Source organism: Camarhynchus parvulus, chromosome 4 (assembly GCF_901933205.1).
Source record: "Camarhynchus parvulus chromosome 4, STF_HiC, whole genome shotgun sequence".
NCBI lineage: Eukaryota > Metazoa > Chordata > Aves > Passeriformes > Thraupidae > Camarhynchus > Camarhynchus parvulus.
Genome location: NC_044574.1, coordinates 40763841 through 40790678, shown reverse-complemented (window position 1 = coordinate 40790678; position 26838 = coordinate 40763841). Strand labels below are relative to the sequence as shown.

Below are 26838 nucleotides of genomic sequence, written 5' to 3'. Positions count from 1 at the left end.
ATGATTCAGTTCAAATCCATCCTGCTGGCTTTTGTTTTGTATTTGGGGTTCACTGGTGCTGTAAACACCTGTATAAAAGAGTTTCTTTTTTTCATCCCCCTCCTTAATTTGAGCTGTTGCCAAAAAGTTGACATTTGTGTTTCCTGAAGGAATAGTGTTTATGCCAGGTTTTCTGAAGAAGATACTTCTGAAGAAGATACTGAATAGGAAATGCTGCATTGAATCTTTGATTCAAATACTTCCAAAAGGAAGAACAAATGCTGACACATTCGGACATACAACAGAGAAGGTGGTTAAAATAAGTAAGAATGGATGTGTTTCAGTGATGTATTTCTTACTTTTCCTTTAAAAAGAGTTACTTCTGAGAGGTTTTTCTTCATTCCCCAGACGCCCATTTAAATTTTACCACCCCTGTCTCTCTCTCAGAAGTCAATAATCCTTCAAGCAAAGGATTCGATGCATGAAGTGCTCATAGGATTAGCTGCTGAGAGCTATGAGATGTGCAGTAAGTGGCAGTCAGTGTATGTTTTGTAAGGGAAGCAGAATGAAGTTCCTGTGCATTCACTCTCCCACTCACTCCCTGAGACCAGCAGCTCCCATTGCAATAGCTTGAACCTCTGAATAGTTTTTCTGGGAGGCTAGCTATAGCAAAATATCAGTGGAGGAGATAATTAAGAGCTTGGGAAAGGTCCTTATAATACTTTTCATTCTTTTTGTTTTTGGTTTGGTTTGGTTTTTTTGTTAGAGGTGTTCTTCTGTGGGCTTTGTATACAAACAACTGCTTAACAGCAATAGTATCTACATGCAATATTTTCAGAACCCAGGTTGTGTCCTTTGCTGGATTCAAGATGAAGATGAGTCTTAAGTTTAGGTGTCTATGAAGTTTCACAGTTTCACAGAAGGATGTCTATTCAAGGAAACTCTGGAGATGAAAAATACATAAGGTATTGTTGTGTAAAGTGAATGATTGTACAGAAGACATAATTCAAGTCAGGAGGTTTTTATTTAAGTCTTGCAGAAGTTTTCATAGAAAATCTATAGAAGCTTCTCAATCTTTTCCACCCCTAGGTGCAAGGAAATCCTGCTTCCCTGGGAATTGCATCCTAATTTTAATTGTGTATAGTTTACACTTTTAGTTTAAATTTAACTCTGCATGGACATGTCAGCCTGCATCAGGTCTGTAGACAGAATCGATAGAAATTACCTTATTATTCTGTAATTACTTACATTTACTGCTGTGTTTAAAATCACTCAACCATAAAAATGTTTTCCTTGATGTCTCTCTTGGTTAGTGGAAGAATTATGTTGAAATAGCAAGTTGATGAATGCCCAGCATTATTACAAATATTTCTTTCTTTTCTTATTAAATACCATAAAGGTGGGCATAGCATTAAAATACAAAATACAACAGATGTACAAACCCTTAATATAAAAAATGTTTATATAAAATATTGAAATTAAGTGTTAATAATTTTATAGGATACTGAAGAATACTGCCTTTGTGATCTACACTTTTGCAGTGCAATAAAAATTTCAGGATTTCTATCTTGGGTGGGGAAAAAATAATGAGGAAGACTAAGGCACAGTATTGCTTTCATTTGTCTGCTGTTGTTCTCTCTTCATGAAAAAAAAACGAGAATCCCAAAATAAGTTCATTGTAGCTTACTTAGGTTTGTGGGAATAAGTGTGTCATCTGTAAAAGGAGTAAAAAACTTTAAAAATTTTTATTTATTATGGTGGCTTTTATTGTATAGTAGCTTTTATTATTTTATTAGTAAAGAGCTGCTATAGAGTAAGCATTCAGATGCAGGCATTTGGAGGTGGAAGAATCAGTGCTTTTTTGTGTTTCTTTAATTTCAGAAAGTGGAAATAGAGGCTATAAAGGTGATAGTTTGTCTTGTTTTATGTCTGGTTTCTCAGTCTGTCTCAGTGGCACTTATTTACATATAAAATCATTCATTGGGAATTGCATAACAGAATGTTACACCTTTGCTCTCTTTAATCCCATCTTTTTTGCAAACGTGCTTCAGTCACTTTGCAGGCTTTATAAATCTTTCATAAAGTGCTCAGCAGCCTTCAGTAGAAGACTTTGTTTATATGCTTTGTTTCTTTGTTTGCCTTCAAATGAGTGGTATATTGAAGCTTTCTAACTAGAATTCATCTGGTAATTTAAAATTACATTCTTGTGTTTGTCTTTCACGTTGTTGCATTTATACTTATATATAACTGCTTTTAAAAAAATAAAATTCCAAATTAAAAGAACCCACAAAACAAAACCTCAAAAGAAAAAAAAAAGAATATTATTTAAAGAAAGAAAATGTTTTTGTGTAATTTCACTTATTTTTTGGCTATTCTCATACATTTTAATGCTGTATCCAATGATTTTCATTTCTTGTCCAGTAAATATTTTCAAAAATTATTTAATTTTTGAAAAATACTGTATTTGTAGATAAGCCCAGCAATTCCTTGAGTAGAAGATGCCTTTTATTATAATGAAAATCATGCTGTAGGGTAGGAGAAAATAATAATGTTCTTAAAATAGGAGGAACATATTCAGAGCAAAGTAATTGTTAGTTTTGCATGCATAACATGGTGACTCACTTTGAGGGTGGAAGTAATAAAATGATGCTTTTAAGATGGGAAGATGTGATAGGATTTATGGTATTGTACAGTTCTAAATGGATATATATCTTTCCTCTTAAGATAGTTTCATGTAATGGCTTAAGTTTTCTTTTGGTTTTAGGGTTTTCAGAAGTAAAAATTGGGAGTTCCCAGATGTATTGTTTTAACTCTGGTTTCTATCCATGTTGTGCAATCTGTATAAATGGATGTACTTATGTAGGTATACTTGTGTATGTAGAGCTACATTATAAATATAAAATACTGTTTTCACCTCTGTCAAATTAAGCCTTAGATCATGACTATTTTATCAGGTCATGTTTTATGCTAGAAACTTTTGTCCGTGTTACATGTGATTAGAGCTATGCATATATCACCTTAATGTTTGTCAGTTACAAAGGTTGTGCTTGAGACTGAGTTATCAGGACAGTTTCTGACCTTTTTAATGATTATAAATTATTTAAACTAGTGTACATATACTGTGTTTTGAAACTGTATTTACTTAAGAACAAATGATGCATTAATTTTTCTAAATTACCTGCTGTATTTTTACTCTGTGCCAGTTCCTTCTGATGGTGTGACTAAAAGTGTTCAGTAATGAAGTTAAGAAATATTGTAGGTGTTGGCTTCAGCAAAGCTGCACTTAAGTGTGGTGCTTGTTATGTAAAATATACAAGCTGCTTTTGCTCCTTATTACATTAATGACTTCTTAAAACTAGGCATCATTTAATGAAAATGTAAAACAAGATAAAAGTGAGAATTCAGTTCTGACGTCATTTGTGGCGGTGTCAGTCTGTGACAGGTGATGTTTCTGAGGCAGGGGTAGGTCCTTAGGCTTTCTCATCCTGCTTGTGGTCTGGTAGATATAGCATGTGCTAGATCTAGCTGTGTAAATATAACAAGAAAACTATTCTTTTTACTGTTATACTAAATAGTAAAGTCAATACTAAACTGTAGAACGAAACAATAGCTCAATATAAGCACAGAGTGCTTAAAAATTTAATAATAAAGTGATACTCAGTAGCACAGCAAACGTACCTATTGTCATGAAGTTAACTGCCTGGAGATGGTTCCTAGGAAATCTTTTCACTGAGTTATAACAGCATGGTTTCATGATGTTCTCTAATCCTGTTCCACTGCAAGTAAGAAATTGGATGTAAATAGCTTGGCTTGGGGTAGACCAGCTTTTTGCTGCTTGTTGAATGTTGTGTTCTGCTTACCTGAAAAACATTCACCAAACATTGTGCTCCAAGAGTAAAGGGTTTGGCTGGTATTGGGTTTGTGTGACAGGATTTTAGTAGTGTGGGGCCACAGGGTTGGCTCCTGTGAGAAGCTGCCAGAAGCTGCCCCCATGTCTGATGGAGCCAAACCCAGCTGGTGCCAAGACGGACCTGCCGCTGGCCAAGGCTGAACTCAGCAGTGATAGTGGCAGCACCTCTGGGATAACAGAGTTAAGAAAGAGGGAGGGATGGGGGGAACAAAAACTGCAATTGTAGCCACAGAGGAGAGGAGTGAAAATGTGACAGGAACAGCCCTGAAGACACCAAGGTCAGAGAGAAGGAGGGGATGGAGGTGCTCCAGGTGCCCCAGCAGAGATTTACCCAGCCTGCGGTGCAGGTCATGGTGAGGCAGCTGTACCCCTCTGCAGCCTATGTTGATCCACAGGGAAGTAGAATTCCACCTGCAGCCTTTGGAGGACACCCACACCAGAGCAGGTGGATGTCTGTGAATAGCCCATGCTGGAGCAGGATCCTGGTGGGATTTGTGACCCTGCGGAGAGAGGAGCCCATGCTGGAACAGTTTTACTGGCAGGACTTGTGACCCCAGAGGGGGACCCACACCAGAGCAATTTGTGAGGAACTGCAGCCCATGGAAGGGCTCTCTTTGGAGGTGATAATGGAGAACTGCCTCCTTTGGAAGGAGAAGAGTGTGTGAGTCCTCCACCTGAGGAGGGAGGAGCAGTAGAAGCCATGTGAAATGAACTGACCGCAGCCCCCATTCCTTGTTCCCTCCACAGCACTGCAAGGGAACAGGTAGGGAAATTGTGAGTGAAGTTGAGCCTAGGAAGAAAGGAAGGGTGGAAGAAAGTCATTGAGATTTGGGTTTATTTCTCATTATCCTATTGATAACAAATGCAGTTCATTTGTGCCCAAATTGGGTCTGTTTTGCCCATGACAATGAGTGATCTCTCTTTGCCCTTAACCGTGAGCCTTTCATTGTATTTGCTCTCCCCTGTTCAGCTGAGGAAAGCGACAGAGTGGCTTTGGTGGGCATCTGGTGACAAGCCCACCACAATTCCATGTAAGACTTAAGCAGATGTGGGTTTTCATTTTCAGCAATACTTTACTTTTTTTCTCCATTGTGTACAATGCAAATATGAAGTGTTTTAAACAGCAGTGTGTGACTAAAATAGAAATGCACGCATTTCTCACACACATTTTTCATTGAGTTTACAGTTTAAATGTTTCAGCTTATTTAATTTTTGTATTTTATTTTTTTCTTCATGCAGTCTTTCACCTTAACTTTGGGGGGTAGGGCAGTTGAAGTGGATGCTGCTCTCAGGCATGTAGCACAGAGATGTAGTGTTCTGCAAAGATATGAGCATGTGCTTTCTGCTTGTAAATAGTCCTATTTGATTAGGATCAAAGTGACTAGTTAGGTTGCCTAAAGAAAAATGCCTGCTTCTGATCTTCTGTCACCACTTGGCAAGTCCAGCTCGTGGCTTTGACTTGAGGAGTTACTCTGAAACCAGTAATCACCAAGCATTCAGCTGATTGTCTACAGCCAAAAAGATTCAGAAGGCTTGCTTTTATTTGTAGTGTATTCCATCAGTTATTGTGGACTCCTCTGCCTCTTCCTTTTGCCTTATGTGCAGTAGTTACACACAAATCCTTGCTGTTCATTTAAAACACTGAATGCAATCATTATCTTGAATATAGCTCGATTTAACTTTTTAACATACTAACTGGATTTGCTTTGATGGAAGGTTCTTTAAAATTTTTAATGCATCGATAAAAAATAAATGCTGTTGTTAATGACATGGAGATATTTGCTGTGTGCTATAAAATTGAACATGTTTGTCTGGGTGCCACACTGTGCTCATATACAGTTCTCTATGGAGTTAATATTTATTTGGGATTGCAATAGTTAGTGCTTTATAAAAGGTAAAACCCTCAAAATATATCTGTGTAAGTTATCATTAAATGTGTGAATCTTAGACGACTTGTGCGTGTATCTTAAAATAATATGTAGGGTTTCTACTTTGAAATAAACGTGGGCTGCTTCAATTGTGAGAGACTGTACTTTGAGAAATAGTCAGCAACACATTGCAAAAGCTGTGGCAGTTAATTTCCCTTGCATTCTACCTATGCAATATGTACTTACTTGCAGAATGGCTCAAAAAGGATAAAAAAATTGTATAGTGGCCTGAATATCAGTATATATGGTTCAATTACATGATAATTCAAACTTTCAGATTGAAAAGAAAAGCAGCAAAGATAACAGATACTATAATGCAGTCCCTGATGCTGTATTTTCTCCTTCTGATACTTCAATAGTAGTAGTGAGCATAACTAGATTTTTCTGGAGGCAGCATTCATGGCTGTGTGTATTAGAGTATTGCTTTTCTTAATTGCCTTTTCTTTGTTGATAAAGATCAAATCTAGCTCTGGGCTTACTGTAGCTTTTTAGGATTATTAGTATTTGGTTGCTGGTTTTAGCTGCTCTTTCCAGTAAGATACTAGGAAAGAATTATTTAAAATGCAGCCATTTTTGCTATCACTGATGCAGTCATTCTGTGATAATGAAGAAATCCTTTTCAGATGTGTTAGAGTAGGAAATGCGGGTCAGTCAAAAGAAGACTAAGGTTTGCAGTTGTCTGTAATTTCACTGCAAATCCTAAAGCCAAGGTTCTTTCAGGGCACGTTCCATAAACAGAACTGAACAAGGCAAACAGTAGTAAAATCATTCAGTATCTTTAGCTGTATAGAGCTAATAATTTTTTCTAGCATGTTCTCTTGTGACTTTTTTCCTTAACCTTTTATACTGATTGGCTTATTCTCTCTGAATGCTGAATGAGGTTTTATTTCCATTTCCATCCAGGGAGAACAAGCACCAAGGTAGCATTCATAATTGACATGGATGGACACACTGCATGTGACATTTTTCTTACAAACACAACTCCTTAGAGATGATAGTATCTGCCTTGTCTGAGTTGAAACAAAATTAATGAACAAAGATTTTTGGTTTTAATTATTGAAGAATTTATTGCACACCAAAACTGATACATTAACATGCTGTTATTAACTGCTGTGGGATGCAGGCTTCTTGGGGAGAAGAGTAATTTGTCCCCTGAAATAGCATTTAAATATTTCTTCAGACAGCAAATATTTTACTTTGTCAAAGTTCGCTTTCTGCAGTCTGGAAGTGTTTACAGGTTTTAAAGATTTTCATGGGAGCTGTGGGCATAAAGCAATAATAGAAATATATATCACAAATCTTGGTGAATGGTTGTTAAGTGATCAAATATACTGTCTCAATTCATTCTTCAGCACTGCATGTGAGCAAACTAATTTCAAGATTATAGCTCTTTGTAATTGTGTCAATCTTCCCACATTTCCTATTTTCTGTCATATTATTTGGCTCAAAGTATAATGGATAGCTCAGTGACTTGGATTTTCCTTGTCTCTAATGTACTTTGTCAACTTGAGAAACAAGAGTTTACCAAATCCAGAGCAGTGCTGGTTGATTTTTTTAGAGAAGTATGTGACTTTACTCCCTTGTTAATTCCCATCCTGCAGGAAACCATTGATTTTGGAAGTAGCACAATATTCATATACATTTTAATTCTGTCCAAACCCCAGAGCAAGCTACTGAAGAGTTTTGGCATATTGCTTCACTAATGTTTGTCCTCAGATACATGTTTTTCTTGAATCTCTTATATTTGCAACAATTTGGTGGTATTTTGCTGACCTCTGCATGAGTTAAAAAAGCTGCATAACTCAAAATTTTAATGCTGCATTCTCAAGCCCCAGTGGTTTTCTTAAATAGTTGGTACTGGCAGAGAGTAAAGTGTGACATATATGATTTGAATTAATTTTGCTATGTATCTCCCTCAAATTGTAATGATGCTTTTTCTGCTCCACCTGTAGCTTCCTGCAGATTTCACAAAGCTGCACCTTACTGACAGTCTCCACCCACAGGTGACCCACGTTTCATCTAGTCACTCAGGATGTAGCATCACTAGTGATTCAGGAAGCAGCAGCCTTTCTGATATCTACCAGGTAAGACTGGAAGGGATGCTGATGGGAGGTGCAGTTGCCAGCAGTTTTGCACTTAATAGCTGAATGTGCTTGCTATTGCCTCTTGTCAGTTTTGAGTACTTGAAGAAGTACTCAATAGACTTCAAAAAAATACTTTTTGTTTGAATTGTAATGATTTCAGGCTTTAGGTGTGTTGGGTTCATAATGTAGAGCCTATTCAATGGTGGGAAGAAACAAATATGGAGCGGGCAGCCCGTGCTTCAGGGGCATATTTCTATTTCCCCACCCTGTAGAAATGTGATGCCAACCTCTTTGCAGTGCTTCCTCTCCTGGCCATCCTCAGAAAGGTGGGCAGGTTCAACTGGTGATGCTTTTTGAAGTTATGCTTCTGAGGTGGCTTCTTGTACAGCTTTGTGCTAGTCATTGGGCACAGCGTGAGTTTAAAGAGACGCTGAAACTGATCCAGAATTTAAATATAAATTGGAAAAAAGTCTAAAGTGAAATAAAATAAGGAATTATGCATTTTTCACTTGATGTTTATGGTTCTTGCAATGTCGGAGGAGGACCTGTCCTGATAGGGAAGTGTAGCAATTTGTTACTCTGAGAGGAGGGAATCAAATGCAATTAAAATATATTTCTGTCAAAATAATAATAAATACTGTTAACTAGAAGAGGAATAATGTTTTTTTAAGATGCTTCTGAAATTGCAAATGTAGTCATTTAAACAACAGGAAAAGTATATCTATAAATACATGAAAGTTCAGCTGTGGTCATAGTTGAAGAATACAGTGTCTTTCAGGTGAATAAGCTTATAGGCTTCTTTTTGTGAAAGAAGATAGGCTATAAAAAGATCATGGTTCAATTTAGACAGTAATTACAATAATGCAAAGGTTTATTTTTGCAAAACTATCAAATTAGCTGAACACTTAAGGCATAGCATATGTCAGTCAAGGAGATTTGTCAGAATTTCTTCTGAAGACAGGGTTACTTTGAGACATGATTTAGGTTTTGATTGTGAGAGTGAAGAAGAAGTAGCATCAGTTTTGTTCCTCTAGTCTTCTACAGATTTTCATTCCTTTCATTACAGAGATTTCCACTCTAACAGGAAAATAACAAGTACCTCTAGAGGCACAGCTGTAGGTGGCATGTAGTTACAGTCATACAGTTATTCTTGAGATAAGTTGGAAGTAATTTTTTGCAGACTTTCAGCAAAACATTCTTAACTGTGAGAAAGATAATTGAATTTCTGTGCAATTAAAAAAAAAAACCCAACCAAACAACATAAAAGAAGTAAAGAAACCTCAGAAAAATACTTCTCTATGTAGTTGCCAACCTGGTCTATGACTCCTACTGGTTTCATTTGCAGTGTTGGAATCAACATACTGGTTGGTGTTTGGAGGGAGGTAATGGTATACTGAACTATTTATACAGACAAAATTTACTCTTTAAGTATTCTTTTAAACTGAATTTACAAACATAATGCATAATCCGTTCTTAAAAATATTATCTAGTTTCTTCAATTAACCTGCAATTAATACCACATTTAAAGGGGACTTGGCACAGATGTATCAAGAACTGTGTAATTGCACAATGTCAAAGTACGAATAATAACCTATGTCCATATCTACACCCAGAAATATGGCCATGTACTGTAGAATGCAACCTCATCTTTTTGTCTTAATACATATACTTGAAGGAATGTTTATTAATGAAATGGTAAACTCAGGTGTGGAAACTGGTAAGATTCTAAATTCTTGAATTTAACTTAATGGTACGAAGTATTGTTCACCTTGATTTCTCAAATTCTGGTAAATCATTAATTTCTGACCTCAGTTTCAGTCATAAAGGAATGTAATGTAGGGGTGTTAGGCTAGCTTAAAGTACTGCCAAAAAAAAAACCCCGAACCAAAACAAAATAAAATGGCTGTAATTTGACTCCTCTAGGCCCAAGCTAAGGATTAAAGAGAAATATTTTTTTAAACCAAGAGAGTGAATCAGTCATTCTCTCTCAATTGTTTGCCTTGCAGTTCTCTCCCAAGTGTTTAATCAAAAACAGTAAACCATAACCAAGTCATCATGTTTTTTTTTATTTCAAATTTGATAAGTATTAGGTAAAGCTCATGATCATTATCCCTTTGATTCTTATTTTCCTGTATATAATGGCATTTTTCTGTTCAGTGGGGGGGACTTGTGTTCATTATGGCTAAGTAGAAAGCAATGATTTAGGAAGATCATCATCTTGTCTTGCAGTTGATAGAAAGAAATTGTTTTAAAAATTATATTGTTATTTAGATCATTACTGTTGAAATCTGAGGTAATATGTTATGTTTTGCATCCCATAAGTATTAGTTCTGTAGCCTTAAGAGCAGCTGCTTCCAGTGAAAATATGTTCATGGCCTTTTAAGATTTTTTAAATAAATCATGAAGCTGAATCTTCAGATGCTTTCAGCATTGAACTGAGAATACTTCCTTTTAAATATTAATGCGGTATCTAAATTTGTTTGTCAAACGTTGCACATGAAAGAACTTCTTTTAGGATAAGAAATACTTACCAGAATAAAATCAACTTTTGTGTTTACCCCACCCAAGTTTCAAAAACATATCAGGTGAAATTAGTAAGGTCCTTAAATACTGGTATTTTTATTTTAGGAAATAAGTTCAAGTGATGAACTCTGTAGGGTGACTTGAGAGGAAGGGGATGCTGAATGTCAGTAGATCGTGTGTTGACTTTTATTTGCCAAGAACAATTCCTTGCTTCTGTCTTTTTTTGACATCTCATGTGTGGCTGCTTGCTCTTGGTTGCTAGGCTTAGTTAATGATTCTTAAATGAATACATATACCTGTTCCTATATGCTCCTAGATGCTTCCTATACCTGCTAAATATATTATGAGATGATTGCAGAGTGAGGAGATCTAAGCTCATGGATGTGTATTATTCCCCCTCCCTGTTTTGGGAAGCATTGTTGTGTTGGCTCAGCTCTTTGCCAGCCTTTCTTTGCCTTATCCTGTCCTCAGACTGGTGGCTTCCTGCCACGCTTACATGCCCTCAATGCCTGCCCAGATACCACTGTCGGTACAGGAAACCAGGAACATCCTTTCTGAGACCCTCCCAGGATATGTCTATTGCTTGGAAATTTTCAAGATGTCAGCTTTGTTTTCTCATGATTCCGATATGGTAGCTCCCAGAAGAAAGGTCCGCCCTTCAGCAGCTCTTCCTGCGTGAGACCAGTCTTTTGTCTCCCAAACCAGAGAGTCCATGCAGCCTGTCCTTTAGCCACTGTGTGCAAAATAAAGACATTTTACCTTAAGATAAAGCCACTCTTTCTGACTGTATCAGCTGCTGAAGTGCAGGGCTCTGGCTGATGCCAGAGTGGCTGGAACAGCTCAGGTAAATTGTCCTGTGGACTGCCACCCCTGCTTTTTCAACAAAGCCCTATGCAGTTCCTCATCACTCCTGTAAATTCAGGGCCTCTTAATCTACTCTGTGGCTTCCAGAGTCCATGTTCTGTATGCCTGTGCTCCTGGCAGATGTTGCTCTGTTCTGAGAAGGAGGCAATCATTGGCAATTAGGGGGGGATGCTGTTCCTGGCGGGTTGTCTGCATTGCTACGCATTTCCATCTTCAGTGAGGAAAATCACTCAGACTGACTCGTGTGACACATGTGGGCTGCTGTGTTGTAGATTTTGGTGTAGATAATGAAAGAAAAAAAATGGAGAGCACTGTGAAAATCTTGGACTGAAGGAGTTTTAAGGTATTTCATGGACATTTGCACTCGTGTCAATGTAGCACAAAAAATAATGTTACTAATACAAAAAATAATGATTTCTTTACATGTAATAATTATAGTTGATTGTAGTACATGTGATAACTATTTAATAAGCAAATATATATTATAGTTGCATGGATTGAATTTCGTCCTAATTTATTGATATTGTAAACTTTTGCTCAGTCATCTGAAAGCTAATTTAAAACAAAACCTCAGACATGATTTCTCTCTCTGGGGAGACACTGAATCCAATGTGTCTGTATGACATGAGGGAATATTTCAAGCTTATGTGACTTCTGCAAGTCATTTCATGAGACAGGTAGAGCCAGTGTTCTTGGTGTTTTTATTGGTATCAGCGTAAAAATTAGAAAGTAAAATGAGTAGTTTTGGTAATAGACATTCTTATTTTCATTTTTTAGTTCATTTTTTAGCCCTTAAATGACAGTGGTTGAAAAGTAATGTGGAGATGGTGTTTTTGAGCTGAGCATGGCTTCTTTCTTTGTTAGCTTTGTGGAATTGAAGGACTGCACCAGGCAATGAACATATTTCTGGTTTGTGCAAGTAGTTTCTTCTATTCTTGCTTTCTTTTTTCTTTTTGTCCCTATTTTTTTTCTCTTGCATGTTTGGAGATTTTGGATTGTTGATTTTAGGTGGTAATAATAGTTACAAGGTGAATTTAGTCTTCCAAATGACACAATGTATCATTATAAGACTGAATTACTAAACGAAGTAATTAAAAAAATTGAAAAGCAAAATTTAAAAGGGTCTGTTTAAAATACTAAGAAATCATTAGTTAGTGTGGTTGCTTTTACAGGTTTTCTAGTTTTTTCTCTTTATGTTACCATCAGTTGGAAGTTTTCCCCAAACCAGTATAGAAAGAAAACCATGAAGGCCACTTAAAACAAAGCCAGTCATATAAGCAGCTCTCCAAGTCTTCCCAGTTTCTTTCCCTTAGTAGGGGTGGGGAAGTGTGTGATGAAGCAGTTGCTTCACTAGAGTGAGAGTTACTTGGTTGTAAAGGTAGAGATCGCCCTTAACCTCTTCAAATCTGTGTTCTCAAGAAACTCAAAAATTCAGTGGAGGGAGGGAAAGGCAGGCAGTAAATGAAGTCATCTTCTTCAGCTGCTTATGTAGTCCATCACTTCTCATTATGCTCATTGTCATGGTGCATCTAAAAATCAAAGACCAGTAGAGTTGGGGTTAACCAGTTTCCTCTTCTGCCAATCTGAAGTGACCAGAAGGGTCCACCATTTCCCCAGTCTGCCCAGTTTGACCTACGGAGAATGAATGCTATTCTTCTTTTCTTGATCTTCCCCTTCTTCCTCAATGTCAATCAAGGAACCAAAGGCTAACCAAGAACTTAGACAAGGCTTCTTTTAGTTTACATCTTTACCCTGGTTATTTGACAGTATTTGTTTAATTAGCTGTTATCACTCAAATCTGGAAGTGTGTTTGGACTTCAAGATCATCCTCAGTTGAAGCAACTAGTTTTTTATTGGTGCGGTATTAAACTTTATAGCCACTGCTTAAAACTGGTCACATTCTCCTTAGGTGTCAAATATGAAATACTACTGCAACTCAGGCTTGAAAACGTCTGTCTTAGTCTCTTAACTGTCATGTTGGTGATGTGACAAATAAAATATTAGGATGTCACTATTATGAGATTGCTTTGAAGCTTCAAAAATTTTCTCCACAGAAAATGGAAAGATGACATGAGAAATTTGCTGTCACAGTTGGTATGGAGAGACATTGTTTTGTACTTCAGGCTGCAACCAACATTTTTCTTGCATTTTTCTTGCATGCAGTCTTTTCAGATTTATTTAAGTGAAACTAATTTCTCTTACTGCCCAAGAAGCAAAGTACAACATGCACCCAAGAATGGCAATTCTGAGGTGTATTTCATCCTTCATTACGTGCCCTGAGAAGATGTAAGCCTCATGACTGACTGTAGTACAAATTGGATATTCATCATGCATTTGGGTTTTTGGTGGCTCAGGTTCATAAGGAATCCCCTATGCCCAAAGGAGCTCATGGGGGTTTCCCTTTTAATCTTAGACAGATGCAGGGCTATTGCTTAGTAACCAAGGGTTCCTGTGCAGACATGCTTGGTTTTTCTCATGCAAAAAGGCATATAAAAGCACTCAGAGTAGTTGGGTCATGAAGTTTAATGTCTCAGCAAGAGGACCATGAATACTTGACATCATACGTGCTGCTACTAAACCTAAAAAAACGATTTGCAATGTATAAACACAAGGAGCCCTCAAGCTTTTCTTAGTTTTCTGCTTTGATTTTTTGGTTGGTTTTTATTTGTTTGTGGGTTTGGGGGCAGGGGTGTGTGCATGGATTATGGATTTTTTTGGTTTTTGTTTTGTCATGCAGAAAGGCTACATTTGACTTCTTTGTTATCTTTTGCATGATCATAGAAATTTCAGAAAGTTTTTTGAAAACATGTATTTTTTTTCTTCTAAAGGTGTTTTTAAAGGTGTCCTAAATTACCAAACTTTCTTATTACTTTGTAGATTGTTGCATTCAATGCTGAGCTTCTTTGTTGCAATGGTTTGGGTTTTTTGATAGGAAATTAGAAGGAGTTACTTTCCATGCACCAATAACTTCAGTTGTCAAAAAAAGAAAAAAAGAAACAGTGGGTGTAATTAGTGATTATCTTCGGGAAATCTTGTAGCCTTTAGTAGTATTTGTAAAGTATTTTCTGAGTCCAAAGTTACATTTAATTCAGTGTGAGAATTTGTTTTAAATAGCATTGACTCTTCTTGATAATAGAGTTTCAAGAGTTTTCCAGTTTTGTTTAATTGCTTTAAGACAGTAAAATAACTTATCTTTTAATAATCAGATGTTGTACAATAGGTGGAAGTTTCTTGTCTGTTAGCATTGTGTGACTAAATTGAGGTCTGCATTAATTTTGCTAATGTGCTTTTGAGAGAGCTTAATCTGGGCAGGTAGGAGGGGCATTTCTTAGTGATGGGAAGGTTTGCAAAATTGACTGTGAATCAGTCCCACTGTCCCTGGAATTGTCGCTGCTGGAGGCTTCAGATTCTGACAGATTGGTGTCATAAGCTGTGTGTCTACTGACTCATCGCCACTAATTTTTCCACCAGTCACTTTTGATGAAGGCTATTTTGAAAGAGTAGTTGCAGCAGCTGTTTCAAATGTATCACAGGGAATGTGCATGTTAAACACAATAAGACTGCTCATAAAATACTGCTATCTGTGCTATGTTTTGGGATTTGTTTCTATGCCAGTAACATCTTTCCTTATCCTGGTTAAAAAATGAGCAGCATTTTTTCTTGACAAAAGCAAAACCAAAAAAGCCACTAAACCCCCCAAACAAAAAATAACAACTAAAAAACCCCAACCCAAAACCAAAAAGTGAGAATAATTTGAATATTGCATAGATGCTGTTATCATGCTTTTTTATATTAACAAGGCCCAGTTACAAAGCTTGTGTTGTGCTGGAGGACAGAAGCATTTAAGACTGTCACTAGCTGCCCCTGATCCATCTCCAGCCATATGCTGCTCTTCATGAGGTGGCTGTGTATAGTGGCATTAAAGTGACAGATGTCAGCCACAGATAGGGAGGCAGGAATAGGGAGATGATTCTACAAAATTACCAATGCAATTTCTCTTACCTTCCCTGTGTTCAGAGAGTGACCTAGTTTTGTGGGTTGTCTTTTTTACCAGTCTGAGATAGATTGATGAAGCAAGCTTTAGTAGGTGTGTTTGTCCCATGTAGTGTTTTTCGAGTAGATGTGAATGCATTGTGTGCTCCCAGAATCTCAGAAACAAACCATCCCTTTAAGGCCTGTGAAACTGGATTTCTCAAGCCATGGCTTAAAACTTGCTCATTAGAAGCTTGCATTTCCTTAAAAATTGTCATAGCTAAGCCTTGGCAGCTGCTGTGGTATTAAATCAGATTCTGAGAAAAAGCAGCCATATCAGCCATGACAGACAAATGTTTGTGTGATTTATTAAAGTGTTCAGTCTTCAAACTCAATCATTTTTGAAATGTTTAAATATCAAATTAAAATATATTTACCTTTAGGTGCTATACTAATGACCTTAGCCTAGATGATGTTTTCATTCATTTTAATACAGTTTGGGGGAGGTTAAGTTTGACAGATATTCTGGGTAGTCCATCTGTGGTGTTTAAGCAATGAGTTTGCTTTTTTCTGCATCTGTAAATTCTTAGGCAGTTTATCAGCAAACGAAAGCCAGATTTAACCATGTTCAACTAGAATTGTAAAACAAAGGTACAGTGTAAAACAAAGGTGACTGAGAGATAGCAAAATTCCTGTAGCATTCTATTGCTGTTCTTATTTCCCCAAACTCTCTGTTTAAAATTTTGTTGCTTTCCTTAGTGTCTGAAAATGTAAATTTGGGGTGAGCACAGAAATTGTCAAATGAAAACTGTTTATTGAAAAAAATTATATTCAGCTAACAGTCCAAGACATTGCTAGAAATGTAATAGCCTTCAATCCCCTCAAGACCCACAGATAATGTAATGTCTGTTGAATCCTTTGTTTGTATGACTGATTGAAACAAATGTTAAAAGTCATATTTAAACGCAGTGGGTTTGGATTGATAAATTGTTAGTTGTTTTAAAAAGATATAAAAAGAAAAAAGCAATATAAAAATGTTGGGTCATCTGCTAGATGATAGAATTAATCTCTGTACATTTAACCAGAAAACTGCAGCAATAAAGAACATATTTGAATGTTTTTAATTGTTTATGCACTAATTAGGCTACAGAAAGTGAGGCTGGTGATATGGATCTCAGTGGATTGCCAGAGACAGCAGTGGATTCTGAGGATGATGATGATGAAGAAGACATTGAAAGGGCATCAGATCCTTTGATGAGTAGGGATATTGTTAGAGACTGCTTGGAGAAAGACCCAATAGACAGGACAGATGATGACATTGGTAAGTATTGCAATGTAGTAAAATATTGTCAAACATGTTCTTCTTCACCTCCAAAAACTTAATTTTTGAACTTGCAGTTTTATTTTAACCACTGGCCTTTGTACTTGGTAAGTTTAATGTTTATTATTATTGCTTTTTATATAATTATATATATAATGTGAACAAGTAAGGAAAATACATATAATATGGATGAAACCTATTACTTGCTGGCCCTTTTGATCTCAAGCTTCAGCTTCTAATTGATATCAGAACAGGTTTATGAAGGAGATGTTGTTGAAAACTGGAAAACAGAAAGAACCTTGGCAAAGGTGACATTAATGTCAGCACTGCTTCTCACGGTATATTTTTAATTGTCAGTTGTGACATTGTGACTTGACATTTGTTGCAAACATTGGAGCCTTTAAAACCTTAACATAAATGTGCATCTAATCAAACTAATTTGCTGTGTTAACATACAAGTAAACACATTGAAAGCAAAGCAGAACTAGAATCCAAATTTTAATCTAATCTGTTTCACTGGGGGAGATATTTTTCTTTTATTAAAGTATGACTAAATGATGATTAAAGTTGATTATCAGATGATTAAGGGACTAGAGCATCTCTTATGCAAGGAAGGTCTAAGAGAGCTTGGGGCTGTTCAGCCTGGAGGAGGCTCAGGGGATCTCATTAATGTATAGAAGTACCCAGGGTTGAGGGTGTAAAGGTGATGGAGCCAGAGTCTTCTCAGTAGTGCCCAGTGAGAGGACAAAGGGTACAAACTAAAACACAGGAGACTCCATCACAGCACTTTTTTTTCTGCTGTGACTGAGCACTGGGAGAGGTTGTCCAGAGAGGTGTTAGTATTCCTCCTTAAAGATATTCAAAAGGTGTTTGGATGTGTTTCTGGGAAACTGGCTGTAGGGTGGTTCTGCTTGAGCAGTCAGGTTTGACCAGATGACATCTGGAAGTCCCTTTTAACCACAACCTTTCTGTGATTCAGAGTAAATAAAAAATTAGGGAAAAGATGGGGTCCTATTGAACTCTTTCAGTAGACATCTTAGATCAAACTGGAGGCAAAAACTGGAGGCATATAATCACTTGGAAGGACTGCTAAAATTAAGTTCTATAGTTATGAACAGCATAAAAAATGAAAATACAGGAAGCTCAGGGTTGAGTACAAGTGCAGCTCAAGTGCAGGTAGAAGACCTTTAGTGACCTTTAAGCAGTAGTCACCTTTAAGAAAGTAATCCTGTCTGGTCCATCTGAAAGGAACTTTCTGGTGAAACCACCAGACAATGATCAAGTACAGTTTACTCTTAAGCGTAGACTAGGAGGTGTTGGCTTTACCAAACAACTTGCTCAGTTTTGTGATGTTTGTCTTGCTGTGTTTTATATAGTTCTAGTCACAATGAAATTATTGCCCTGACTGGAGTATTAAAAATATCATTGGTTGTATTCAGAGCTCTTGGTTACATTACAATAATTCCATTATGCTGACTTTTACTTTGCAGGGTGTCTATTGATGATATGACCAGCCAGTCTGTGTCTACAAAATACCCAGTAATTAAAACAGGCCACTGTACATGATTTATTAGTATACAGAAACGATTGTGCAGCATTTTAGCTTAAGCAGCCTCAGGCATCTTGCTGAAGAACTGTCTTTACTGCTTTGTTGTTTTGACATGCACGACTCAGTGGGCTTTTTCTCCTTCAGAACAACTACTGGAATTCATGCATCAATTGCCTGCTTTTGCCAACATGACAATGTCAGTGAGGAGAGAACTCTGTGCTGTGATGGTGTTTGCAGTTGTGGAGAGAGCAGGAACTATTGTACTAAATGATGGGGAAGAGGTCAGTAGAAGTTGCTTTTGAATCTCCTATTATACCAAACATCCCAGATTCCACACAATTAAGGTGCTCTTTTGTTACTTAAAAAAAAAAAAGAAAAAAAGCAACATTCAGGTAAATCAGGACTCATATTGTTCTGGATTTTCTGAAAGCTTTTGTTTAAGTGCTCACACATTTCTTAAGCAATAAAACCAGAAAGCATTCTCTGTACTGTACAAAATGCTTCCTGCCTATTTAAGCTCATCTGGGGACTTTATTTCAGTATTCAAATGCTATTTCAAAACTTCCTCTATTTTTTTTCTCAGTCTTACATTACCTCTTAATAGTAAAGATGAACTTAAGATCCCAGTTTTCTTGAGCTGGAAATAGATGTACATTCAAGGAAAATGAGCTTGTTAAATTTTTAATAGGTGCTAGAAAATAACTTTTGCTTTAGAACAATTGTGAAAGTTGTATTTATATAGTATGATATTAAAATGTTAAGTGACTTGTTCTTCATGTATCCTGCAATATTTGATTTGTAGCTGGATTCCTGGTCAGTCATTTTGAATGGCTCTGTGGAGGTGACATACCCTGATGGAAGAACAGAGATATTGTGCATGGGGAATAGTTTTGGTGTTTCCCCCACCATGGAAAAGGAATATATGAAAGGAGTGATGAGAACCAAAGTGGATGACTGCCAGGTACAGTGTCTGTGGTACAAGCAAATTCACACCCACACAGGTGTAGTGCAACTCAATAATGACACCCAGTTTTATTTTAAACTAAATACAGTTTCTGGATGTAAAATACCTGGTGGGTAACCCTGGGCAGTAGTTGGGCAATATGGCTCCTGCATACCCACAGTCTGGGAAATGGAGTTATCTGTATCTGGGTAAAGGATCATTTTGCATGAAGATGTTTCTCTATGTACTTTTTCCAGAAGGTGAGGGCCACCAGCCATACATCTATTGCTTCCAACATTCCTTAGTAGGATCTCAAGGTCCATTAGCCATGACAGGCTCCTTTCCTTCTGCAGCTAATAGCCATTCTTCCTTACTCAACTCAGCTTCTGAATATCAGAATAATACAAACTTTATCTCCCGTGGTTTGAGTGAAAGATCTAATTTTGGCCAATTTGACCTTTCAAGGAAAAAGCTTTGATGTTTGCTGTAATACAAGCAGTCAGATGTAAAGAATGCTTTTCATAGCATAAAACTACTGGCTGAATCTGGTTTTGTGGTTGCTACTTGCTTATTCCCATCCAGAAAATTATAGCAGAGCCATGGGTGAATTAAGCATTTTGCTTGGTCCTGATGGCTAATTAGCTTCAAGTAGATGACCTTTGAAAGGGGTGAAAATGTGTGTTAAAAGAGTCACCTGGTTTAGCTTGCCCATCTAACTCCCAAAATGTGCATAAAGGGTTTCTCGTTAGAGTAATGTTTTCAGCAAATCCAAACTGTGGAACTTCTGTTTCAGCTGCTCCTAGCTGCTGGAAAAATGAAATGGTGTGTAAATGAATTTAAAGAGAAAATACTGTCTCTGATTCTTGGGCCCTTGTCCAAAGTATGTACATGAAGATTTAACAACTTTTCAACCATAAGAAGCACTGTTCCTCTCGGTTAAATACCCAAATTCATATAATAAGGCAGTTTAATCTTGCCCCCCAAAAGAGACAAGCGTATAACAATTTGTGTACAATGTAGTCTTTTTCCAATTTGTTATGGTTAGTCTTAATTATATTTGCATAGTGTAGGTATTAGGAACATTCCTAAGATATTTATTTTTGCACTTATTCTTGGCTGAACTGATGATTGTAGAAAGTAATTTTCCTGCTGTATGCTTTAAGCCAAGAAGTAATTGCTTTCTTCGTGCCTGCATTAATTAATTGAATAAATGTTATTTTTCTTACTAATTGACTTCAATAAAATAGCTATTAAAAAAGAAGATTATTTACCAAAACAATAGCCACAAAAAATAAAAGCTGGGTTTTCACTTAACTCTTCTAAACACCACAGAAGAGCTGGGCTTCATCTCCAGCAGTGGGGAGGTCAGAGCAGCTGAAGGGGAATGGCTGGGAATACTAAATCCTATTGCTCTGATGGATCCTGGTCTCCCCAACTGCAGGATTGTAGTGGCAGTACTCTGCCTGTCTGTTCATCTGCTTGTTAAGGCTGAACTGTTGGAAAGACAAAAACTATTGGAAAGGCTCACTGCAGGTTGAGGAGCTACTTTATTTTGTCTGTTGACTGAGTACTTGCACCTTAAGTCTAAATGGTCTTCTGAAAATTTAACCTTTTAACGCTGGTGTGTGATGATTTTTCCAGTTCGTTTGCATAGCCCAGCAAGATTATTGCCGCATCCTCAATCAAGTGGAAAAGAACATGCAGAAGGTGGAAGAGGAAGGGGAGATTGTGATGGTGAAGGAGCACAGGGAGTTGGACCGCACTGGAACGAGGAAAGGCCACATTGTCATCAAGGTAAGAGGAAAAGAGAGAGTCTCTTGAAAAAGTCTGTGTTCTGCAAACCTCTTAACTGGGCAAGTTAGGGCCAGGATCAGTTGAGATGTACATTGTAGAAATAAATGTTTGAAAATGGACTGTTAATATTTCTAGATTTTTAAAAATAATTATGCATGTTGACGACTAGGTGATTTCTATAGAGCTTAATTACATGATTTAAATTTTTTTTACATTTCTTAACAAAGTGGTCAAGCTGTTATGTTTGCTTAGCACATCAGTTAATGGATGGCAGTATTTCTAGTGTGATGAGTCTTCAGTATGCTACAAGAAAACAAATTTGCATGTGTTGAAAATGTGTTAATAAGTATGATTTTTCAATTTTTTGCTTTCAATAGGGAACAGCTGAAAGGTTAACAATGCATTTGGTGGAAGAGCACTCTGTGGTAGACCCAACATTTATAGAAGACTTCCTATTGACGTATAGGACCTTTCTTTCCAGCCCAATGGAAGTGGGCAAGAAGTTGTTGGAGTGGTTCAATGACCCCAGCCTCAGGGATAAGGTGAAAATCTCCTGAATCATGTATTGTTACCATTTGAAATATAAGCAATAAGGATAAAATATGCTTTAGAGAGAATGACTAAATTGAATAAGATACAAATAGATGGAGACATATTTTAATGGCAGAATATATGGCTAAAATTAAGAACATTTTTTTCTTATTTTATTTAAATATGACTGTGTTCATGCAAGGTAAATTGCCTGTGCTTTACCTTGCTATGTTTTTACAACTTAGTTGCTTGCAGGGATACAGGAAGCTTTTTTTCCAGTAGTGAGTACTTTTATTTAATGTAATTCAGTAGAATTTTATTGTGTCTCCAAGTTTGAGCATGTAACTAAGTTCTGTGTTTTTTGTACATATTGCTAGTTAATTCAACATGGTAAACATGATTTTTTAAAAAGAGAATAGCAAATTCATGCATTGTCAAGAATCTGTTGTGCTTTATGTAGCATTAAAAAAAAAGCCACCAACCTCAACCCAAACAGAAGAAAGCAATCAGATTTCTTCTTGCCTAAACAAAATTTCCATGATGGAAGAATAAAGCACATCCAATTTTGGCACACTGGCCATTGAGGCTTTATCATCCTTCAAACTGTATTGCTTTATTCTCTCTTGTATGCAACTTTTTCCTGTGCTAAAAAAAATTCTAAAAGTTTACAGATGCCTTTTCTTTTTGTAAATTTGAAACCACAGGAATTATATTTGTAGAGTGAAAGAGAAATTTGGTTTTCACCTTTTATTTAAATCTGTGTATTTCTTCCAGAAATGTTAGTATAGCTGTGCCTTGAAGGAAGGATCTTATATATGACAGAGGGTAGGCTTTGCAGCTAATACTGCTCAGATTTATGATATTGGAGTTCATCTTGAAAGTTATGTTGCTTGTCCTCCTATGAACAATCCCCTCAGCCTCTAAAAGCATGAGCCAGCACAGTTGCTTGTATCAGTCTGAACACAGAACAGGTCTTTGTTTTGCTGCCACAATAACCAACCTTTCCTGACCTCCAGTAGCACTGACAGAAAGGCAAGAGGCAGAGAGCAGCTTGGGACAAGTGGAGATGAGCAAGTAGGAAACCTGGAAGATTTTGGCTGTTTTGTACTGGGCGCTGATAGGCAGTAAGGGGAGTGAAGGGGGTGCGTAAAACTTCCTGGGGATGATGAGTACTCAGGAGCATTCAGAATGGGGCACTGGACATCCAGCCTTAGCAATGATTTTGCCCTGCAGCAAGTTTCTTGTTTTTACAGCTTTAATCCTCTTTTAATGCTGTTCCTGATTTGTGACACAAGTAATGGCATTCCTCTAGAAGTCAGCATTCAACTCCTCCCAGCTCAGTGTCCTCTGAGTGTAGATGAGTAAGTCCCAACTTTAAAAGCAGCATTGACAGTGAAGCTGTCACTGCAGTAGTTTAAAATACATTGTGTGGTACAGCTTGCAACTTCCCAGACAATTTGAATAATCTGCAATTACCCTAAATTTAACTAGACATTGTCTGGATCTTTCAGTGTCATCCACAGTAATGAAAAATATCAAAACTGTTTAACAGGAATGAAGTTCATCTTCAATTTCAAAAGTACATAAATCTCAAGTGTTTTCCTGTGGCTGGGAGCTGTAGCACATAGAGCTGGCTAGTTGCCTTCAGTTGAAATCTGAACTTGAGGAGTTCTGAAGTGCTTGGTTAGTTTGGTCATTAATTTCAGCAGTTCTGAATTAATTTCCTTTCTGGGGTAAAAGGAAACTACTTAGAAACTTTGAGGGTGGCAGGGATTGGTTTTGCATGCCTAGTGTCAGACCTTTAGCACATGGGGCTGCAGAGGTTTGGATTTTGTGCAGACACGAAGAATGGGCGGGGGTTAGCACTAATTAAAATTAGTATGAGACTTAAATTGCATGAGACTTTGTTCTTAAGCATTAGGTTTTGAAATGTTTAGAGATTTATCCCTACTGATTTACTTTCCCAGCATAAAAGAAGAAATGCAGCTGTATTTTTAGAGGTAGCATTGAGTGGCACAACTGTTTTGGATTCAGCAACTTTTTAAAAATAGCACGAATCAATACTAATTCAAGACACCAAAACACTTCTGTTTTGTCAGGACAACTGCTGCTGATATTCCAGGTCAAATCACATGCTAAAAGAAGAATATTAGAGTAAAAGTATATTGTTTTAAAAAATGCAGCTCTTATTTTGTGGCTTTACCTTCATTACTATTAATTAATAGTATTTCTTCAGATTTTTTCCTAAGAAACTGTAAAATACCAGTTAAGATTCTTCTCAACTCTGTCATCATAATTGCTTGAGGGGAGTAGCTGGTGGGGAGGAAAAGGAGTAAATTGAAAGATTGGCTCTAAGGAAAGGAATTGCTGGTTTTGCTGTTAAAAACCTCTTTCCTGCTTCTTGCAATATCTTGTTTTTCCTGCCTCTCTAAACACAGAGGAGCTCTTTTACAGAGCTAAATGCCAAATGAAGTTAATGGCAGCACATCTAAGGACTTAGGAGATTCAAGAGCCAATATTAGGCTGTATTGTAAGCTTTGTGATCCTGTGCTTGGAGAACTAAGCAGATTTGGAAATGTACATGAACAGGAAATTGTTATAAGTCAGAAATGGATCTACCTTGTTGTCTTCTACCTGTGTGCACTATTCCTTACTTAATAAAATTTGATACAGCCAGTGTTTTCTGACTTGCAGCATTCATTATGAAATACAGTGTAAAATTGCTTATACAAGTGAAAGCAATTTTGATACTTAATTTTTTCTATTCTCCTGATATATAATTGCATATTAGTGAAGTTTGATTTGGATGTCTATGTATTATTTAAGATTCCAGTGAAAATTTACAGGGCCTTTAATGACCAGTATTTTTAAAGGACTTGGCAGTAGTGTTGTTCTGAGTATTCCAGCAATGTATTTATAATATTGATGAATTTTCAGGTTACACGGGTAGTATTGTTGTGGGTGAACAATCACTTCAATGATTTTGAAGGAGATCCTGCTATGACTCGATTTCTGGAGGAATTTGAGAACAATTTGGAGAGGGAGGTAAGACTGAGGGGTTTTTTCTGACAACTTGGGATAACAGGGAATAGCCAGGCTGTTGTTCTATATAACTTACTATGCTTTTCTCTTGTAGAAAATGGGTGGACATTTGAGGCTGTTAAATATTGCTTGTGCTGCTAAAGCTAAACGAAGATTGATAACCTTAACAAAGCCATCTCGAGAAGCCCCTTTGCCTTTTATCTTGCTGGGAGGGTCAGAAAAGGGATTTGGAATCTTTGTTGACAGTGTAGATTTTGGTAGCAAAGCTACAGAAGCAGGCTTGAAACGTGGAGACCAGGTATGTAATTTTAAAATGTGTTCCTCCATTACCCTTCCCCTGGTTTTTTTGTTTCCTTTCTTTTCACTACATGAAGATTTTTCAAACTTGTTTGAATTTTAGATATTGGAAGTGAATGGTCAAAACTTTGAAAACATTCAGTTGACAAAAGCCATGGAAATCCTTAGAAATAACACTCATCTGTCTATCACTGTGAAAACCAATTTATTTGGTAAGTTTGTTCTGCATTGTTCATTCTAGTTTTGATAGAGATATAAATTATTTTTAGTAGTTTAAAATAGTTTTGATTGAAACTCTTTTGCACTGGAGAGAATAGAAAAAGGAAGCATGAAGGTCCTAAAATATCTTGGTTCATAATTGCAATGAAAAATTTATGAGTAGGGATTTACATGAAGTGACTTCCCTCTGTATGTTTCTGGATTAAGAGGAGCTATTGTGACTATGTAGCTTGAACTTTAAAAACCTGCTTGTATATATAATATTTAGTTCTCTCTCAAGAAAGAAGTTTCTTCAGGCATTTCAGCTGATCAGTGGTCTTATTCTGTCTGCTGAATTTACTTGTAGTTTTTCAGCCCACTCTAAGTGTAACAAGCTCAAGACTATTACAACCTTTCCTGATAGCTAGGTGAAAAGATTCTTGCTACCCTCTGTATTTGTTCTCTACATATTTCCCTCTAACAAGTACTAAAGGATGCATGTAAGAATCTTCAAGCAGCTCAGGACCTCAATTACTATCATAAGTAATGAATGTATTGGGGGTTTGGTTTGACTTTTTTACCACTGGGTACTTGGATTACTTACACAATTTAGTGATGTGTTCCTTGAGTATCTCTTTCAGGATCAGGTTCTTCATCACAAGTAAGTAGGGCAGAATATCACCACAGCACATCACTGCACTAACTGAAGATTGAAGTTTGCCTAGGTTATCTCCAGAAGTCATTGGCCAAAAAGTCTTAAAATTCATTGTTTCCTTGGGACTTTTTTTTTTTATTTTGCTTTGCAGTAAAGATTCTAATATTTCAGTTGTTTCTAATAGTTAGAGACATTTCTTGATATATTTGGACATGTGTTTTTAGCCGGATGTTCTTGTTTCTCTGTGTGCAAGTTCTGTAACTATCCTCCTCACACTGGGTGTTTGAATTTCATGTGTTGCTTTACTCTGTTAAAGATTAAACTTGATTTCCTCCTTGCTTCAGTAGTGTTTTTCTAATTTTTTTCCTATCTTGTGTCTCCAGTGCAAATAATGAAATCAGATTATAGTACAGTCCCAGAGCAGTTACTTTCTGTGTATTGCATGCAGAATTTCTTCTCCAAAAATCCCAAAAGGAGTTTCCTTTTTTCAACAGCATCTTCTTATCTTTTCCTAATTTCTCTCTCCAGCATCTAAGCCCCATTCAACAGTACAGTTATTGGCTGGGTTTACTCTTCTCCACTTTAGTGTCTTACTTCAAGCTTTTGAAGTCTCTTGGTATTTTTTTGTACCTCTAGATATGAGAGAATATTGAGGACAGAATTAATAAAAAACAGTAACACATAGCCCCTAATAATCATCCTTAGTTAGTTGCCATTGTTGCTATGTTTTTCTACAATTCCTTAGTTTTAATTATCACTTTTTATTTATTATTACAAATCAAGTCATCAGAGGATTTTTCCATTTTTGTATGGAGAGTTCCTCTTTTAACACTCAGAACACATGACTTGCTCTCCAGTTCAGTTTTGTATGATTTATTTAAATGTATTGGGGTTTTTTTTTTTGAGGCTCGAAGTTGCAGTAGAAGAACTAATTTACAAATTTATCAGATATTTCTGCCTCAGAGATGACTCTTTGCTTGGGAGCTGAAGGAGAATGAGAGGTTTTTTGGTATTTCTGGCAGATGGATACAACAGCCCTGTCAAACATCCAAGGTGTCTCAGTAGTCTCCTGCTTTATTTTCCTTATGGCTTTGTTGATGTTTTCCTTTTTTGATGCTGTTGCTAATAATTTCTTGTCCATCTGAAAGCTTTTGCTGCTGCCTTTCTGTTTAAAACTTCCTTCTCATTTTTATTTTTCTATCTCACTTTTCTCTAATGTGCTCTTTTTATACATGCTACTATTCTGCA

General features: G+C 36.8%; 1 protein-coding gene across 8 annotated transcripts in view; it reads left to right on the top strand.

Annotated features, from left to right (window-relative positions):
• Positions 1-26838, top strand: part of RAPGEF2 (Rap guanine nucleotide exchange factor 2) — a 187858-nt gene that overhangs the window by 130665 nt on the left and 30355 nt on the right. For 7 of the 8 annotated variants that reach the window (XM_030947066.1, XM_030947067.1, XM_030947064.1 and 4 more), the window contains 9 exons: positions 7770-7901; positions 16404-16581; positions 18275-18411; positions 18933-19091; positions 20715-20867; positions 21245-21409; positions 24336-24443; positions 24535-24738; positions 24841-24949. In XM_030947066.1, coding sequence (XP_030802926.1) covers positions 7770-7901; positions 16404-16581; positions 18275-18411; positions 18933-19091; positions 20715-20867; positions 21245-21409; positions 24336-24443; positions 24535-24738; positions 24841-24949 — 1345 coding nt within the window. The remainder of the gene's footprint in view (positions 1-7769; positions 7902-16403; positions 16582-18274; positions 18412-18932; positions 19092-20714; positions 20868-21244; positions 21410-24335; positions 24444-24534; positions 24739-24840; positions 24950-26838) is intronic. The other variant, XM_030947068.1, reaches the window with a different exon arrangement.